At 43.4% G+C, this 19,982-nt stretch overlaps 1 protein-coding gene across 1 annotated transcript; it reads left to right on the top strand.

The window, feature by feature from the left end:
* The first annotated feature begins 1,859 nt into the window (after positions 1 to 1,859).
* Positions 1,860 to 19,779, top strand: LOC142817555 (uncharacterized). Its single transcript, XM_075894598.1, has 11 exons — positions 1,860 to 2,019; positions 4,171 to 4,238; positions 7,869 to 8,006; positions 9,659 to 9,700; positions 10,942 to 11,097; positions 11,699 to 11,737; positions 12,502 to 12,630; positions 13,915 to 13,953; positions 15,612 to 15,740; positions 17,862 to 17,900; positions 19,639 to 19,779. Exons 1-11 carry the CDS (start codon positions 1,884 to 1,886, stop codon positions 19,777 to 19,779), a joined length of 1,056 nt encoding a protein of 351 aa, XP_075750713.1. The 5' UTR covers positions 1,860 to 1,883.
* Positions 19,780 to 19,982: the final 203 nt, after the last annotated feature.

The raw sequence follows: 19,982 nt of genomic DNA, 5'->3' as shown, positions 1-19,982 counted from the left end.
TCGTAGCATACCTCTCTGGAGTTGACAGTTTGTTCTGCGTAAAAGAACCCATAGAATAAATGATGCACACAGCAGGAAACTGTCATGATCAGGCTATAGCTAAATTCACAATATTATACGTATATCAGAGGCTACCAGCACATACTGGCATTATCGGTAAACACTCGGGCGACGACGCAGCCCGCTCAGCCCATGTAGAATATCAAGGGGTTCCAATTACTATATCAAGGACTGCTGCGGCAAAGCAACTTTATTTGCTAACTTGGAATCGTGCACTTTTTGGTTCTTTCTAGCTTTCAAAGGTGTCATCTACGAGAACTTGATCCCGTGTTAAAATTACGCTCCGATGCGATGCTACTATGTCGCTTTTGGCCAAATGCTGCATTTGCCGAGGTGAACCCGTTTCTCATCAAAATAGCTGAAACGTTTAATCAGAACTGAATACGTATTTCGCACCTGGGCTTGCTTTGACACCCAGCGAGGCCTGCGCCGGGTGCCTATGACCCAAGTGGACTCGAAGTCATTTTCTGTAGCCGGTATTTCAGGACCCTAAACATGTGCCTCGAAGGCACAAAAGGCAATGAAAAGATTGATTATTTGTAGACTTTGTGTGCTCTCACAAGTGCGTGCTTGATTTTTTCGTCCTGTTCAATTCTTCTGTCTCTTTTTTCCGACTTTTGCCTTTACCTAATGCAGGTTAGCAAACTGGACGTGCGTCTGGTTAACCTCTCTGTCTTTTCTTGCCTCTCCTCTTCCTTACACACTGAAATTCATTTTCACAAGCAGTAAACTGCATGACAAGAAATTTCTTTACTCATTCGGAGCCAGCGATTTTCATTGTGCATCTTTTTTATTTAAACACGCCTTGAGTGCTCGCCGTTTTTCTTCATAATTGTGCACTGACTGGCGGAAATCTTCAGTATCTTGAAGAAGTTTGGGAGGTAGGGGAGGGTAGAACCCTTCTCAGTAAAGCATGGGAGGCGGCGATTTCCAAGCTGGACCTCGTCGACCAACGCTTACTCGTCGTGCGGGCCTGGCAGGTGGTCCAGGCCAGAGTGTTCCTGGTATAAAGCACCCTCCCGCATTCACTTTTTGACCACATAATAAACGTTTTCTCTCTGTCTTTCTTGAAAAAGTTATCGAAAGAGCCTGGGCGAGTAAAAATAGTATTCCCAAATGATTGTGAATCTGATTCCATAACTTTCGTTCCAACGTATCGTTTCCCAAAGTCACTACGAGAGGATACCCCATCTTGCGCTAAATGCTATAGTTCGCTTTTATATGAGTGCATGGTTTTAGTAAAGAAGCTTCGGGTGTACAAGCGTAACACCCACAACACATATGCAGCACACGCTCGGTGAGAAATCCCGGATTTTCAAGCGCGTTTGCTCGAGTCAGAGCCGGGCGGAGTAGAGAGGAGAAGTTATTTGTGCACCCCTCACAAAGAACAGCGCTCACGCAGGAAATTTGTCCAGCCGCGGCGGACGCGGATCACGCAATCTCTTTCAATTCGAAACGTACGAGAGGGCGTCAGGTGGACGCAAAGCAAACAGGACGAGACTGTCGACGGCGAGCGTGACTACAGTGCCACCATCGACGCCAACAATGACACGTGACCCTTTCCTCATTTTCGGCTGTCGTAATTTCTCTCTCTCTCTCTCTCCATGGCTAGCTTCTCTAATGAAACAACGGAAAACCAGTGCACTAGAATACGCATGCCAGTGTATGTATTGACATCTGTTTAGAAAATATGACTACTTCCTAAAACATTAACAAGAAAATCAGTAAAAAACAACAACAGAACGTTTGAACTTGTGAGCCGAGTACTAGAAGCAAGGTGCCTTCGATCGTGTCGGTTGAACACTCAAGATACACGCCTCTCCATGTTCTCGAGGAATGTCATCTTTTGCGCCCTTGCGCTGGTTCCAATGTACTTAGGCTCTCCGCCTGGTTCCTACGATGAACGGTGTGGGCCCGTATTCAACAGCTACCGACGCTTCGGTGCCAAACATCTCAGCAGTGAGTGCGCGCATATTTTATTGCAGGTTCCACGCTTCCAGGGACGTATGATTAACATTAGCGTGTGAAAAAGATAAAAGAAGCAAAACCTAATCTTGTACCAGTTTCGGATTTGCTGCTGTCAACTCGTTTAGCATATGATGGTTTGGAAGAAAGAAAGACACGAAGAAATGAAAACGAAGTGAGAAAGTAAAAGATTGCTAGCGACAGTCAACTAGGATCAAATTAAATCAAACGCCGATACATTTTGTATCGGCGTTCGCATACCACTTGAAGCACTTAGTGCCTTCAGGTAGTTTGCGAGGGATTAGACAGTTATAGCATACCGGCCTTACCGGGATAACGGGCGTACCATGACAGCGGAATCAAAATTACCCGTACCGCTTGCCGTACGTGCACTATTTTTCAGATTTAACATCACTGTGTTGGAGTAGGTGTATGTAGTGTACGTAAAACGTGGCGGCGCTGTCAGACGCCCGCTTGAAAGGGATTTTGGCACAGTTGTTGAAAGATTCACTTTGTTCGCAGCAAACAACTGTTTAAAGTGGCTTCGCTTGCCTTCAGTTCGCTTCAAAGATCAAATATTACGGATAAGTTGGCGTCGTTTTTGAGATAGCTTTCTATTTCAAACGTGTCTAGGCCTAACTGCAAGATCGATGTAAACAAATGGTCAACATAAATGTTTTCGCGTTTGGTGCGTGGTTCATATTTATTTACTTTTATTTAAACTAAACTTGAAACAATTCTTTGCATGGCGACACAAGCAGGCATTCTTGTTTTTGTTTCCTTTTCAGTGTTTTTACTTCTCAACCCTCCAATGGTTGGCGCCACCATGCCAGCTGGGGCACGTATACCACGCAAACATTATCCCGCTAAAATACAAAATGCTGTCCGCAACGAACGTTCGTTGTACGGTAACGCCGTTCCCATAACCTTCGCTATCACGTTAATGGTAAACTATAACTGTCTATTATTGGTCAGCTGCGAGCTCGTAATAAGAGCATGTGCCACGTGATGCCAATAGGAAAAAAAAATGAGTGTCCCACAATCGCCGCAGTGGCAACAGGCGGCGCTGACTGACACTCCCACGTTTCATACACATAGCGCATAAAGTGTAAGGAGGAGGGGGGGGGGAGTAGCCGTTGTGGTAGCTCAATTGGTAGAGCATATGACACATTATACGAAGGTCGCCGATTTGGTACTCGCTTACGGCAACTTACCTTTTCATGCACTTTTCTTTCCACAAATTTACGTTGCATTCACTTCTAATAATATCACGCATACTTTCTGTGGCGTAATTGTCCATCAGTTCCCAAATAATAATGTTTCTAACAAAGAAAAATAGCCCTTCAGTTTACCATTCTTTTCGTTATTGATGAGTCTGGTAACACAATAATAAAGAACGAGTCCTTTTTTATTTAAACCCCTACTTGCACATAACTTTTAATGTGTAAAAACGTTACTTCTACCTAGACAACGTGAGTGGGGTTGTGTATATGCATAACGCAGTACAAGTGAGCCCATTCTAGAGACAGTGCAGAGCTGATCAGGCAAGGTGGTTGTCACATAGGTTTCACAAGTGAATTTGTTTACGACCAGTATACAGATAATATAATTACTAGCTGCATTACACACCTGGTGCAAAAAAGCAGGATGGAGCACTTGGCACGAAAGGTGACTGTACCATGTCTGAGACAGTTGCTCATTGTACCATGCCTGCCAGCCGCCTCATGGTGGTGACCCTCATATTACCGTCAGCAGTTAGCGTTGGTTAATGAATGCAATTGTTGACTGAATTCAGAAAAATTCAAGACAATGTTCTCAACAGCATATACAATGACGCGTTGAAGGCTTGCAAGGAAGATGTAAGCATACAGCCTGACTAAAGAAGCGGGGGAAATGAGAGTCCTTGCGCAGGGATTACGCGTCTAAATGATTGTTTGTGTTGGAAAATGTAGTACATTTAAAGTTACAAACATCTTATTTGGTAATACTGTCAATCCTCATAGATCATAGAGGGTCATTGTTAGGTTGTTGATTGTTGAATTCTGTATAGTGTTGACTGAATGTGGATTTTACGTCAGGTTGAAGTATTAAGACTGGACGCGCATGTTACTGATTTAGAATGCCATTTTATTCTTCCGCATTCAGAAATGTCCACCGGCGCGAAAGAAGCAATCATGAAGTGCCGAAACATAACGGAAAGTGCGGCACTACAGGTGGGTTTAGTGCAGCGTTCTTGTAATTTATTTATTACACACTGTTGACCCTAGAATAGCCTTGGCATAGAAGTAAAAGAAGGAATAAAAATAAATAAACGCCAAGTCCTCCAATATTCCCAATTGCGACAGACTAATGCAAAATACTGTCCGACGCTATCAAATAGGACGCATTAAAGTGCGTGCTGCGTCAGTGTGCTCCCGTATAGCTTTGAATAAGCTATATTGAAAATAAACCAAGCTAGCAAAGACAATGTTAGTTAATTTTACAAAACGTATACCATTGATTTTTCGGCTGTACTACAGCTGATGGGAAATATGAGGTCATAAACCTGTTCACAAATAGAAAAAAAAAACACACTATGCGTTCACTGCAAGGCGCGCGTGTGCGGCATGTTCTAAGCCCAAAGCATTACAGGCTCGGTGTGTATTACGCGATGAAGTCGTAAATGTAGATGCGTCCGTACCTCTGCTTCCGGGTCTAGTCTCATATACTCCCCGTCAGAATGCATGCTGTGATCCCTGTGATCAGTGTGAATGATTGAGGTGGTTGGTGCATAGTGACCGAACAATAGAACAGCGCTAAAAAAGATACGTGTCTTCTTTTCGTCCCGTCTTTAGCACTGTTTCATTTTTCGTTTACTCCAATCAGCTCTATCTGTATGCAGTGGATGCACCAAGAATAAATAGTGGAAAAAGAAATATTAATAAAGCTACACTGATTGAAATGATTGTGCGTACCAGACTGATTTCTTCAAAGACGCACAATCGTGAGCCTAATTTCAATTGTTTCACAATTTATTTCTTTTTTTTAAAGTGCGGACGTTCACATTTGCACCGCAAAAGGAAATGAATGTGGGATACATCAGTTTGCCGAAGAAGAATAGTGAAGTGAAGTTGCGTTTACATTGACGAAATAGTAATAATAATAACAAAATAAAAATGACCTCTTGGCAGAAAATGTTCTTGTCGCACAAAAGTACGTAATAAACAAAGAAGTAACCACATTCACAGTGGAGCTACTGCTATCTAAGCTCGTAAACTAAACAGAAAATGCTCTAACAAATGAGTTTTTTTGAAGATTTGATTATCAGTCTCGAACCAGCGCCGTGATTCTGTTCGCTTCGTAAAGTAATTGGATACTCAAGGTGAAATTATGGATTTCATTTAAACTAGCATTTTTTTGCTGCTATAATCACAAAAGTGATGCTAAACTTCAAATTGATTCTACGTATGGCACTGAGTAACCGCTTGTTAAAAAAAGTGAATTTTTTTCTGCGCGAAAAAGCATTGATGATCGAGCCGTAATGATCTGAACCTTTCAGAGATATACTTCAATTTCGAAACCTCTTTTAGCTTTTAAGCTTATTCTCTTCTTTGTGACTTCCTTTTTCACTTTCAAAACTTTATTCGTGATCTTGTTTCTTGCGTTTTACTATTATTGTTTATATGAAAACCGGACTTCAGTAAATGCCCCCCTCCCCCCTGAGTGGAGAGGATACTCGAATTGAACTTGTCATCACACCTATCTTACTTTCAAATATAATTTAACGTCGCGAAAAGATGCAACTTATTCTTTGTTTCCACATTTTTCAATAGCATATGAAATAAACATGCATATGTGTAACCTATACATCCCTACGTCAATATTTATGTGCCGCAGTCTTTAGTCCGCGTGCGTTAAAATGGTCATTTTCGAATTATTTATTAGGCGCTGCAAGCTATGTGTACGCACAAGTGAATGTCGCGTAATTGGGTATGGTTTGAGAATGTTTATTTGCTATTTTGCTTTAATAGTCCTATTTATTGAACGAAGGAGAAGCGTTGTCTTCAACGTCAAGCGAAAGCCAAGTAAAGACGCCCTTGGCTGAATTCCGATCTGCCTACATATACGGGGTAACCAGTGAACAGTTGTGCAGCGCGAGCACTCGTTTTTAGGGGCGAAGCTCTCTGTAGCGGCACCCGTTCGTCCCTCGTAGCTGTTGTAGTATGTTACAAGTATAACATTTTGACCTCCATGGTGGTTCCTGTGAGGGATTTGTTATGTGCGTTGTTGAACAATAAAAAATAGTGCTCAATGTACATGCCAATAGCTGCTAATGGGAAATGAGAGACAGGAGCGTTCGGATTTTAGTTAACGCACACGCTGCGATCCCCATTAGCAGCCATTGGCATGTACATTGAGCACTATCTGACAAGAAATGGTTGCTATACGTTATACTCGCTGTGTGTAACTTCCTTAGTTTTAGAAAGGTTTAGCGAGCGTTGAGCCGCAGTGCCATGAATACAATAAACTAGTATATACCATGAATGAACTCGAGTTGCTTAAAGGCGGGAAGTAGATACGAAGCGCAAGCCGTGAGAAAGTAAAAACCGAATTCTCCCGTCTCTCATTTCCCATTAGCAGCCATTGGCTTGTACATTGAGCACTATCTGACAGGAAAAGGTTGCTACGTTATACTCGCTGGGCGTAACCTCCTTGGTTTTAGAAAGGTTTAGCGAGCATTGGGCCGCAATGCCATGAATACAGTGAACTAGTATATACCATGAACTCGAGGTGGTCATAGGTGGGAAGTAGACCCGAAGCGGACGCCGTAAGAAAGTGTGCGTGTGCCACCTCTCGTTTAGTCCTTGGAATGTCTCCTGGATGGTGGTGCTTCTATATGGGGAATATATAATGAAAAGATATGAGATGGTGGTACTTGGAGTGTTGAATAGATGGACGAACGGATACACAGACAGATGCATGGATGGACTCATGAAGGGACGCAGGGGCGGATGCATCGACGAACGCAGGGACGGATGCACGAGCAGATGAACGCACGGACGAGCGGATGGACGCATGGACGGTCACACAGACGGATGCATGGATGGACGGAAGCAAGGACGAATGAACGGACGAATGCTTCGCCCCACTCTCCATCATTCACTCCGAGGATATGCCGCCAATTTCTTTTTAAATAGCAGACGCTGCCTGCGTCGGCCTTGTGAGGCAAGAGAGGGGGAGGGGAGCGACAGTTTTGTGGGCGTCTTCTTGGGCCTGCACGAGAGGCGAGCATGCGAAGTGGGTGTCTTGACGATGCCGACTCCGAAGCGTGACATTGTGCAACTAAGAAATGCTCCACATTTATAAACGGTGCTTAAATTTAGCTGTCAAACACCAACAGACATTGAATGAGGTCTATTATAACAATGTAAACTACGCACTCGAATACTTCTGTGAGGATACGTTTTACTTTCGTGTTATACCGATTGCTAAGACGGAAGAATAAAATATCTTTCTTGTTCTTGCTACTAAACTACAATCCTATATGCATGCGCAGGGTGCCGCTTCAGGGAGGGTACATGGCGAACGTACAGCATTCCCCTCCCTATTAAGTCAGAGCATGGGGCTGACTTTGCGCCCCCCTTGTCGCCCCTCACCTTCGCTCTTCCTTGTGCACGCCTATGACTATGATGCGTTCTTACTATACATTACCATAAATTACAATGTGACTGAATATAGTACCTCGTTTCCTGGTTTTTTAGCTAAGATGACGGAGTTAAGTGGCGTCTCTTTACAGTTGTCGTTGCATTATCGTTGTATTTGCCGCGTCTAAAGATACTCGGCCTTACATTTGATACGCGCAGAGAGATGCTGAGTTCGAGCAGCGGCGACGTCTGTGCATTGGCCTCTTCTTCCCGACAGTGCCCGAAGAAAACCTGGAGGAACACCTGTGCCGGTTCACGAGAATGGACGACATCGACGACGCGCAAAAGCTACGCAACGTGAGAGTTTTATCAACAAGCAGCCACTTACTTCCGGAGAAGCAGAAGGCTGCAAAAAACCATCATTTTTATAGCGTAAATGCGAAAGGATACCCTGAATAAAAAAGAACACAGAGTCTACTGACGTTTCGGCACCAGTTATGAGAGCCTTGTTCGCAAATCTGGTGTGGGAAAAATGCTCCCGTATGCGGTGCAGAAATTTAAGTTTGTGTTGTGTTCTTTTTTATTGCGAAGCAGCTCTTCGACTGGCCTGTGTAACGCTGTCCCTCCGTCCTTCGCAGTGCGCGCGTTGACACCACTCTCTCTCTAGCCTGTCGCCACTTGCCGCGTGTCATTTCGCTCCCTTCACCGTCTCCACCGCTCGCAACTGTCGAGCGCACATAGAGTGAAACACTCTTTCAGCTCGTTTATCTGCCATGAAACTTACATGAAACTCAACCCACATCCCGTGCCTTTGCGTTTTGAAGAAACGTTTACTCGAGTAAAAGCTAGACCGAGTTTCGCTTTAAACTGTTCTTCCGCCCCCGCATTGACGCCTGTTTCGGCCGGGTCCAGGGCGTGCGCACCACTGCTGCTTCGCATACCAATATGCTTCCCTTCAAGAAAATGGTCCATATTTTTTTGTCGCAGCATTCTATCGTGTTTACACTACGAATTTCCCGGGCCAGACGGAGTGTTTTCAAACTTATGATTTCAGGCATAATTTTTGACCAAATACGGAGATTTGCGAGCAATGCGCTTTGCTTCTAGCTGACAAAATGAAGCTGTCAATTTCTGCCAACAACGACTGTTAAAGATGTTAGTGTTTACAAACGTGGGCTAGAACTGTCGTCGTCATGAAAGGTCGCGTGCCAAAAATATTCCATAAATCTCGCTTGTCATCGCTGGTTCAATAAAGTTAAAAAAAAGGTAGCTGACTGGCGGCAAACACCTATTAGGATTCCTATACAAACGCAACTAGTAACTGAGAAAAGCTTTGAAAAACCCACAGCATTAACACACTGATAAACACCCAAGGCCGCTCGTGTCAGCTTTGTTGAAGCTTTTGTTCGAAATGCGTCAATGGCACGCACAACGAGAGAATACTGCAGGAACAGAGAAAGACAACGGTGGCCCTGACGGGACCACAAAACGGTAGAAACCCCACGCGAACGACGACGTGCCCTTATAGCCTTACGGGGGAAGCGAACACTCAGTTTCAGCACCAGTTTCTGTTCCTGGAGTTCAGGCATCCGTATCGTGTCTGTGACTGCCCTTGGTTTAGTGAAATCTCGCTACGCTAAAAGCAACCCAATAACAACCCATAGCTTTGGCCAAAACAATCTCAAAGCCATCAGATTAGACTGCAGAATCTCCAAACTTCACAGTTTCAAGCCTTCTATGACTTTGTATGTGAGCTTCGTCATTCGTTTTTCATCAGTAGAGCTTGGTTCACCATAGTGTGAATTAGCTTGATGCGTCAATGTTAGAAAGTTCAATTAATGAACGAAGGCCAGTGCTGTTTACCTCCAATCAGATGCGTTTAAACTGAAAGTTACAGTCATTATACGTTAGGTACTCACGGTAGTACTGAACACTTGTTGACTGAGTAGGTTTGTTATAATTCTCATCACTAAATAATAATATTAATTATTATCGTTAATATGGTGCAGATAACAGCTTGCATCAAGAAAGGTCACGAGAATTTTGGGAAGGTGAGTGCTTCTTGCTCATTATGCACTAAGAAAGTATTGCTGTAAAATGGTATTGAGCCTATCACATTTGAAAAAATAACTCTTGAATATTCGATTGAGTGATTTCTGCGCCGTTACCTCCCATAAAACCCTACCTGAAGAGTCCTAACCCTTAGAACATTGAAGGAACTGCTGATCCACTGAACGAAATTTCATCCTACAGCTAGCACAGTTTGATCACTCGTTTCGCCACCCTTTTAGCTAGTAGCAAGCGAAAAAACTGTCGAAATTCATGAAATCAATTCTAAGCTTCCATTTTCAATTTCATTAATGAGACTGCAAGTTTGAAATAGATGATAAAACGCACATAATTAAAATGTAAAAACCAGGTCATTCAGTCTCATTCATTTTGGCAAATGATCACTTTTACACAAACTATGTGCATGATTGGAAAGCTCTCGCTGTAATCGCTAGAATTAACTGCTTATTCTGTCATTCCAGCGACGCAGGCGGCGCCACTCGGCTTTTCTCCGAACCTGGCACACGGCAATAAGACTGCGAAGCAGTTCGTTCTCGCGGTATTCATAAGCGCTGATTCGTTTTCATTCAAGCGTTCATGCGTCTCTTTAGCAAAAGAAAGTGTGGACTGCAGTGAAACTAGAGGGCCTGATGAGCTTTGCTGCCTGAGACACGCACCTCAGCACCGTCTTGTCCGCCATTTTGAGTTACCGTCGCGCCACCTATAGTCACTGCAATGATGTAGTCTGATCCCCTCTAACGGCGAAGCGCGTGCTCACCAAGACGCGTGGTAAAATTGCCCAGGTATACAGACGTACAATGTCGCACGAGGAGAATAAATAATGGCTACCTGCAGTGTTTCTCGATGGAGGAAAAGAGACCCGTCACGGTCCGGCAACATCAATTTGATAATATTAGCGTTGTAACAATGCTAGTCTTATTTCTAGCGTAGGTAGCAATCGCCTAACGAGGTTATACCTAACACTGCACTGCACATGAGTAATTTCGAAGTCACGCTTTTTGTCATACCTCTTTTAACAAACTGCTCAGCGAGACGGGACAAAAACAAGGAGAATATCGTCGAGCGACAACGCAAATGCAATCTATTGGGCATGCGTAGAAATCTTGAATGAATAACCTATCTATGTGTCCTGTCCTGATGCCCAAGTTTTGAGAAGACGCTTCCGCACTAACCTGCCCTATTTTAAACGCTTAAGGTCCTTCCTGCACGAATTTCCTCGCAGGACGACCGCCAGGTGCTGGAGCTGCGGGCGTCGCGAATCGAGTGCATGCAAAAGTTCTTCGACGATGCCCCTCGTGGCATCCGGGACAGAAAGTACGCGAACCTGGTGAAGAGAGTGCGCGTGCTCGCTGATGACGTCATGGACACCAACCGCCAGGTGAGTGCTGTCTACCTTGTGGCCCTAGAATGAAGAACCTGACTGCATGATAACCACAGCGTCTCGGTAGGGGCCGAACGGCAAATTTAAGTGGGGGGGGGGAGAGGAGTACAGAGGAAAAATGTACAAGACTGAAAAAAAAAACATGTTCATATCTGGCACATATTTCACAAGGTTGCAATTCACAAACATTGGTTACATGCAACACATCATCTAAGGTCAAAACTTCCATGCTGGCCTTCTGATAACAACTGACAATTGGAGGGGATGTATTTACGTCCTACCTGGGGCTGCAGAGTACGGCCCCACGGGCCGCATGCAGCCCACGTGTCACGGATGGCTGACCACTGCTGTAAACCAATCTAAGTGATAGCGAGGAGGTAAACTTGGCCGTTATCGAATATTACGCAAACTAAACTCGACCGATTTGCCAGACTGTAATAATTCATTGTCGCACGACCAAATGGGAAGAGAAGGGGGAGAAGTTTTCGGCTTTTTCTGCAGTGACACGACACCTATGATAGATACTGCAGCAAACAACGTCTGTATAAAATAAAACAGCTCTCTTACTAAGGGCTGTTTTTTTTCTTTCTTGTTCCAGATCATAGTCTGCATGCGACATTATGACGCTCCGGAGGAGGTGAGTTTTTTTTTTTCGTTTAGTATGGCTAACGACATTACGCACCTGACGTTGTTATAATACAAGACAGTTCTCGAAATTTCATAGTGAACGAGATAAAAGATACGAGAACTACATTTTAAACTCTGAATGACAGAAGCATTGGACGAATTCGAGTGAGGGTAGGGCAGTTATTGCCATTTTTTTAGTTAGAACACTCTCAAAAATGTTGTTGTTGCTATGGAGAGCCTATACACTATGATACATCTGAAAAGAATGTTGTAGAATTCCTCGCTAAATGAACCTCTGTCGCTGTCTCAGAATCGCGGTAACATAGTAAGCACTATACGACGAGTTCACTGGTTTGAAGCTTGATGTGGCTGCCTAATTTTGATGGTGCTGATTGCATCACTGCACTTGTGGCATGTATTGCATACACGTTGCCGAGCTACAGATAACTAGGATTGTTCTGGAGTTTCTCCTCGGCGGCCTCATCAAATTTCAGATTCAGCATGTAAGACACCATGGTTTCAATAGGGGCAGCGGTTAATGTTAGGCATGCTACTCAAACAACAGCAGAAAATAGAGAATAGTAACCGTGTGTTCGCTTTCTTCTTCCCGTCTTTTGCGTTGTCCTTAAAGAACTATGCATTTCAACCACCTCAACCTATCTGCCATGCTCGATCATTGTTAGAAAAAGAAAGATGGCACTATCACTATGAAATAGGAGACGCAGTACGTTTCCGTACACTCTTCCTCCTCCTCCTTCGCTATGTTATCTTCAGGAACTGGACGAGAGGAGCAAGGCGAGAGATTTATGCATGAAGCGGCTGCCGCCGGACGTTCCGCAAGAGAGGCTGGAGTCTGTCTTCCTGGACAGCTTGAAGAACAGGAATGCCTACATGGACGACGCGGTCAGTCCTGGCTCTCTAACGAGGATTTTTAAGGACAAAGCCTGTGAGGACTCATACTCGCAGTGACCATTCGTCCGTCCGTGCCCTAGAACGGCACCAAGTGTGGCCTTGCCTCCTCACACTCTCTCAGCAGTGACGTGAATGCCAAGAGAGGGTAAAAAAAAGACAAGACATAGTCAGTCGGTGGCCTCAGGCTTCCGCCAAACACACTTTAAAATTCACAGAGTGTACTTGAATTCTTTTCCAAACGTTGCTGTTTCTGCAGCGAAATTGTGTCTTGAGAAGAATCGCAACACCAATGTAAACATGCGGTACGTGCGTTGTTTGTCGTTTTCACTGCACTTCTCAGGTGATCTTGTGGTAGGCGCCGGTCAGCGGCTCGCAGCAGCCGTACGAGGACATATTCGTGCATATCAGGAGCCTTATGATGCTTCATAGTGTGCGTTAATCGTGTGATTCTCACTTTGGCAATGAATACGCTGGTGGACTTGATAAATCTATTAGCACGTTTACTGCTTATCTCTGGGAGAAGGAACAGGCCACCCGTGTGTTCACGTCCTGAATCTTGTTAATAAATGTGTTTCTAATGCATCAGATCGAAACCGGTTTACTCTGAAGAGGGTCCGCTTGCATACCATTGTAGTGGTTCGGTACTCTGAAGAGAACATAATGTGTGAGCGAAAATGCGAACGAGCAAAAGTGAATGAATGAATCTAGCAAGGGATCTCAGTGACAGAACCAGTGCATTGCAGTAACTTTTGAACCGCCACAGTGGTCTAGTCGTTATGGTGCTTGAGTGTTGACTTGAAGGTTACGGGGTCGAATTTCAGTCACGGCAGCCACATTTTCAACGAAGGTTAAAGTGCTTGAGTCTCGTGTACTTGTACTTAAGAACACCTTAAAACAATTCAGGTGTTTCTGGAGGCTTCCACTACGGCGGACCTCACAACCCTATCGTAGTTTTGGGACGTCGAAACGCATTAGTTATTACCGTGAGTACCGCAGAAAGGCTGGCTACGCATCGAAATAAACCTCCTGTACGAAAATCCCACGAAGAAGAGTTTTTTCATTCTTCTTGTGCTAGCTTAAATGTTCCAACGTAAAGGTCACATGCATAATCAACGTATACCGGTTGTTCCGGTTATATTGAAATCAAGAGTAAGGTAATTTGTAAAGAACTTTCACACAAGGCATTCGTCTTAATTCCAGCATGGTCCTCTCTTTTGTATTGCCACAATGTGGAAGATTTTTACGCTAATGCGAGCAACGTTTTTACCCTTGCAGCTTCAACTGTGCACCTTCATGGAAACTCCTACAGGTAAAGTGAGTATGTCTCTTTGATTTTCTTTTAAAGAGACACTAAAGTCAAATAACAATTTACGTCAGAGTGAAATCTCAATGTATGACAACATCTAAAACGACAATATTATCAGCAACAACGGCCTACTTACCGAGAAATTAAGGTAAACGCGCAAGAACACAAGCGCCGCAGTAGGACATTTTCAAAATGATCCCGATGACATAAGACGGACCACCTACAATTAATCACTAGTAATTGATCTAACTGCACTGAATAAAGAACCTTCCGGGCATTAGAAGATGCACTAAAAAGGTGCTTGTTCGTTTCTGTTTGATTCATGGAGAAAAAGAACCGCCGGACTTCACTATGGGGAATGGCTCAAGTGGTTCAGAAATTGAATTTTCGTGTGGTTACACGAGACAGGTGGTGTTATCTAGCGGAGCGCAGTTGAAACAAAAGTGTCTGCATTCTCGAAGCCAATGGCGGGAAATTGATCAATGGCCGTTGTTGCTGCCGTGGCTCCCACTGCTTTCAGTCTGCAGCTACTAGCGCAGTAAAGCCGGGCAACGCTGTGCATAGCAACAGTGACGTGAGTCGGTCTGGTTGGTCCGCTTCTTGAGGCGGGTAATTTTGAAGTGGGCTAACCCGATTCGGAGCACTAAAACGTGATTTTATTTCAAAATAGGCCCTTCTTTAACACAAAAGTGACACTACGAGGTTTCTGGACCGCCATTTCAACAATAAACGTCGACTTAGTAGATGACTTTAGCGTCCCTTAAAAAAATGTTACAAGAGTATGCAATTGCGGCAACGTTTTCGCGTCATATTAACAGGAAAAGAGATTGTTTAATCGAGTAAGTAGACCCCCACTGACTTTTCTTGAAACGTCCTCTTGTTAAGATTACTGTTGTACCAGAACGTAAGTTAACGAAGCTTCAGCTACCGAAAAAGCACAAATATAAGCACTGTCCCAACCTCTGCCCTCTCGCCTCTGTGGTATGCATATGCCGACGGTCGCATTTACGGCAACCTTTATACTAATTAACTAGGGTTGCATTTTAGGCTGCGACCAGAAATATTTGGAGAAGAGGTGTAATATAGATGTTTTGATTAGGATGATAATCATGAAACATTGACAGTTTCCTTTTATCGGCACCAATAATAGAACAAGTAAGTAGGTTTAATCAAGCCTCGTTGCGAACACATTTTTTCAGCCATACATTGTTATTTGGCATCAGCATTGAGCAACCGATAATTCCTTGTGAAAGCTTGAGTGTGTGAAGGCCAGCGAAGTTTGTCATGTCACGAGTTAATTAAGTTAATTTACGCGCTGGCATTTTCTTTGCCTGAAAAACAGATCTGTCTCTCGTACGGAGGACCTATTTCCCTCAGATTCTATACAGGGTAGCATTATTTAGCGCTCACTCGAAACAACATCATGAATGGCACGGCCAACTTTCAAAATATTAAATTTGAGTGAATGTACGAGGCCAAGCTTTTTTTTCGCGTTTTATTGAGCCGGCGCCATGCCGATGAAGTGAGGCGCACTGGCTCTGTGGCACGGGACTGCACCGGGAACGATGTGGGTTGTATGCTAATGCTGCATGAGAGTGCTGTTGTCGGAATTACTGCGGTTGTTCCGTTGTGCAGTTGTCACACAATTCTCTATCGTGACTCGCAGTGGGCCAAGGAAGAGCTGATAATATACTACAAGTGCGTCAGGGAAATGCTGCATCACGTGCCAAGTGCTGTCCGCGCTTCCATGTCTTTCCGTCTAGGACTAGATGTGCAGGAAGAAAACATCGACAAGGTTGGTTGCCAAAAAAGGCTTTCCTCGTGGTAATCATCGAATACTTAGGTAACAGTCATGGTGTACGTGATATGCCCTTACCGTTAGGGTAACCACCATATGATTTTGAGGGACACCGCAGTGAAGGGCTCCGAAAATTACGAAGAAATGTACAAAGAATAAATACTTTTGTAACAACAACACCTTTCCTTTTTTTAAATTTTTTCCTCGCGTAGTAAGAGAATGAAATGTGCTAGGTTCAGTCACTGTAGCACAGCCAACACTTCGAAAATTTCTAGAAAGCATTGAAAACCACGCGTTGGTGTCCTCAAGTTCTGGTTAAACGACTAGAGTACGGGTGAAAGCTTTTCCAATCTGTTTTATTTTCTTGAATCTCTTGGTTTTGTTGACCACGTATTGTTATATATATGTTTGTATGCCATGTACAGCGGCAAATCCCATAATCGAGATACTTGACGTAAAGATGTTACTTCTGCGTGCGTTTAATTTTTGGATATCTTGTCGTTGCATTATCTTGCTTGTACAATGTTTCTATTTTCTACTCCTGTAATAACCATCAAGGAGGGTGCACAGTATTCTGTAAATGAATAAATATTAAAAAAATAAATATTTTTGTGTAGAACGAGCGCCACCCGATGCTGGTTATCATTTGCAGGGGTGCCTTGAGAATGTCTGACAATGCTCGTTGTGACGACTGTCGTAACAACAGGCCCTGCGGCATATCTTATGTGAACGACTTCTCGATAATGTGACGAGACAATCGCTCGGAACTGCTATAGTTCGCCATGACCATAGACATTTGTCAGAGCAATTCATTCCAGAAACACGTGAAGGTATACGTGGTCTAGTGATTATAGTGCTCCACAGCTGACCCAAAGGTAGCGGAATCCAATCCAGGCCACGGTGGCCGCACTTTCAATAGAGGCAAAATGCTTAAGGTCTATGGGCTCAGAAATAGGTGCACATTCAGTAACCCTCGTTAGTGGAAATCTCCGGAGCGAAATCTACGGCATCTTTCAATTTTGTGGATATGTGGGGTGTCCCAAAAACCCTATATGATATTGACAGAAACCGCAGTGAAGGGTTCCGGAAACTTCGACCCCCTGAAGTTCTTTAACGTGCACCCAAATCTGAGCACATGGGCTTACAGCCGTTTAGCCTTCCTCCACGGCATTTTTCGTAATCATACCTTATTTTTGGGACGTTAAACCTCAACAACATTGACCACTCTGTCATAAGTCGTCCTCAGAAGTCATCGCTGCAGCTGTGGGCGGCAATTACATTGTCGATCTTAAAGACAACAAGTTTGCACACGTTGCTGTACAAAAATAACCCCCTCCCCCAAAATTAGTTTGTGCGTGCGCTTGACCTTGATGCTAGACAGCTCTGCCAACGCCAGTTTCATCGTCTTCCTCCTTACATGTGTGTCATCACAGCAACGGACATACACAGTGTTGGCTTGTTCCCCTCTTCCATGCACTCCTCTTCGTTGGTCAGCGACAGCCCCGAGCCGGCGGGTGCACGCGGCTCTTGAGATCTTCCTTCTATCATGCGACAACCGAGCCGGTTATACGAAGAGAAAAATGGGCAGTGTGCCGCTACTTGCATGCGGGAAACCACCGTGCCATGCTTTCCACGGTAGTTGTTTGTACGCTCTAAAAGGTTGGTTTAACTCCATCGAGCCGGGGAAATTTCAAAAGCCAGCCTTCATTTGTGGTTTATCACTGGGTTACTCTCCTGTGCTTGTTCATCTATAAATTTTAGTGTTGCAATAATGATGTCCTAAAGCAAAAAGCTTCGTTATGGTCACGGACGTGGTTGTACGAACAAGTATGTCTTATTCTGAAGTTATAGCAAATAGATTTACGTTGTCAGTGAATGAAGAAAAACACAATTAAACATGCTATTTACTATTCTTAAAACACTACACCACCATCGGCTGGAATGGTAAGTGAGTTTTGTTCTCGAAAGTTAGAGCCTGCCTCCGTTTGCCATTTACTCCAGCGTCTTTGTTTCGTGCAGAGCTCTGCTTCAAGTCTCTCGAAGATCCGATCGCAGTGCAAGTGCGACACCTATAAATCTCAAGTACCTTAACTAAAACACGTTGATAACATTTTTCAGATGCTACGCTGTGAAGCCAAAGGAGGAACCCATGTACTGGTAAGTAACCAACGTAAATATAGTCTCGTGCACACGAATGTGCGCCACTTGAAATAACTAAGCGCCTCGAAAACACTTAAACGGGTGCTGTGTCTAATGTTTTGCAGCTGAACTCTGGCCCCCTTGTTTGTGTGTTCTTCGTTATGATTACTGATCTCCTTTCTGTTCAGCCATGTCTCCAACCTTGGCGCATAACCTTCACGCATTTTCTCTTTTTAAGGGCCTCTCATTCTGGCGAGCTGTTGCAGTGCTAAAGATAATACATTATTAGTGCAGTTATCACTGCCGTAGATGATATTAGCTAAGCTTTAGTGAGATACCGGAACACTTTCTATGAGCACAATGTGTCTGATGGTTTTCGCAGAATGTGTCGGACAATTTTTTTGTGGTATGGCGCTAATCTCTTTGTCGAGAGAAAAATATAATGAACGCACATGAACAGTAATATCTAAACAAAGTTTTACTCTGACACTACTGCCAAGCATTATCAGTCCCTTTAAGTAGTTTGGCCCTGTATACGTTGTAGTTAATTCTCCACTGTAAGGGGTCGGTAGCAAGGTTGTAGCCGCAATATGCTAATTTATAGTGACAAGGTGAATGTGAATTCATTTATGATATAAGGAGAAACTTAAGCAGTGGGTTTAATAATAATAATAATAATAATAATAATAATAATAATAATAATAATAATAATAATAATAATAATAATAATAATAATAATAATAATAATAATAATAATAATAATAATAATAATAATAATAATAATAATAATAATAATAATAATAATAATAATAATAATAATAATATAATAATAATAATAATAATAATAATAACAATAATGCTCGCTGTAAATTTGATTATGGCTACTGCAGGGCAAACGTTTCAGTCATGTTCCTGCTGCAGCCTTTGTAATCCAACTTCATATTTTGGTGCATTTTTTGAATGCAAATTTATTCTAGCTTCTTGATCACAAGCTTCCTAATCCTGTCGGCCCGGCTATTTTTTCGCGTCCGACTCACGCGTTATTAGGCAGGCTGAAAGCGCCTTAGTAACCTACGATGTACTGATGCCATTGCTAAGCATGATCAATGAATTGGGCAGTGAATGCGGAAATGTAGGTCCAAGATTGAATATATACGCAGAAAACGAAAGGTATATTGAACAGTATCAGAAGCTAACAACTCAGAGATAGGCGGCGAGGTTTTATAACTTGTGAACAAATACGACTGCTTAAGGCAGGTAGTGACCGCGGATCTGAACAATGCTAATGAACTAACTATAAAAATAAAAAAAGGGGTAGAGCTTGTTTGATTAATATTCTCAATTTGTGTAACGTGCTTTATTTCTACTCTCAAGAGGAAAGTATACAACAGCTCCATTTTCCCCGTACCTGCTGGGCAGAACCTACAGACCCAGTAGGTAAGTAAGGGAAAGGTTCAGCTTTAATTGAAGACAGCACAGCAAGCTATTAAAAGAAAAATAATAGAAGTAACCTTAACGAACAAGCGAGAAGAGTGGGTCAAGGATTAAATGCGTGTTAAGAGAATCTTAGCGGAAATGCAAGAGGTTCAAGAGCTTGCTTTAGGCTGAGTGGTAAACGATAATCATATTTACGCACAATCATTTCGTAGTCACAAATGAAAAGCTTATCGCTTGTCTTGCTAGCACTAATTACTCGCAAAACAATATAATTTAACAGCATCCTTATTCACGCACTCATGCCGTGTTTGCCTTTCAGTTTGAAGGCCTCCAGCGGCCCGAATTCCTGCGCTGCCTTTCCGGACGCCGAGAGCGTCCTCACATGACCGAGATGTACGATACGTCGACTGTGTACGACAATCCTGATCCCAACGAGAAGGTCGGTACTAGGGTTGCATGAGGCCATTACGAAGTAACTACCGCAGAGACGCTTATGTACGAAAAAAAAGCTGCAGCAGTATTCTTCAATGCATTCGTATTAGTAAAGACACTTGAAGAGATCTTCGCCATCGCCATTATGCTCCTCATGAAGTGTAGGTGTCACTATTCAAGGTGAACTTTATGTCATTGATATTTTTTTTTGCTGGCGTCATTCTCCCACAA

This window comes from Rhipicephalus microplus, chromosome 5, assembly GCF_043290135.1.
Source record: "Rhipicephalus microplus isolate Deutch F79 chromosome 5, USDA_Rmic, whole genome shotgun sequence".
Taxonomy (NCBI): Eukaryota; Metazoa; Arthropoda; class Arachnida; order Ixodida; family Ixodidae; genus Rhipicephalus; species Rhipicephalus microplus.
This window is presented reverse-complemented; position numbering and strand designations above follow the sequence as displayed.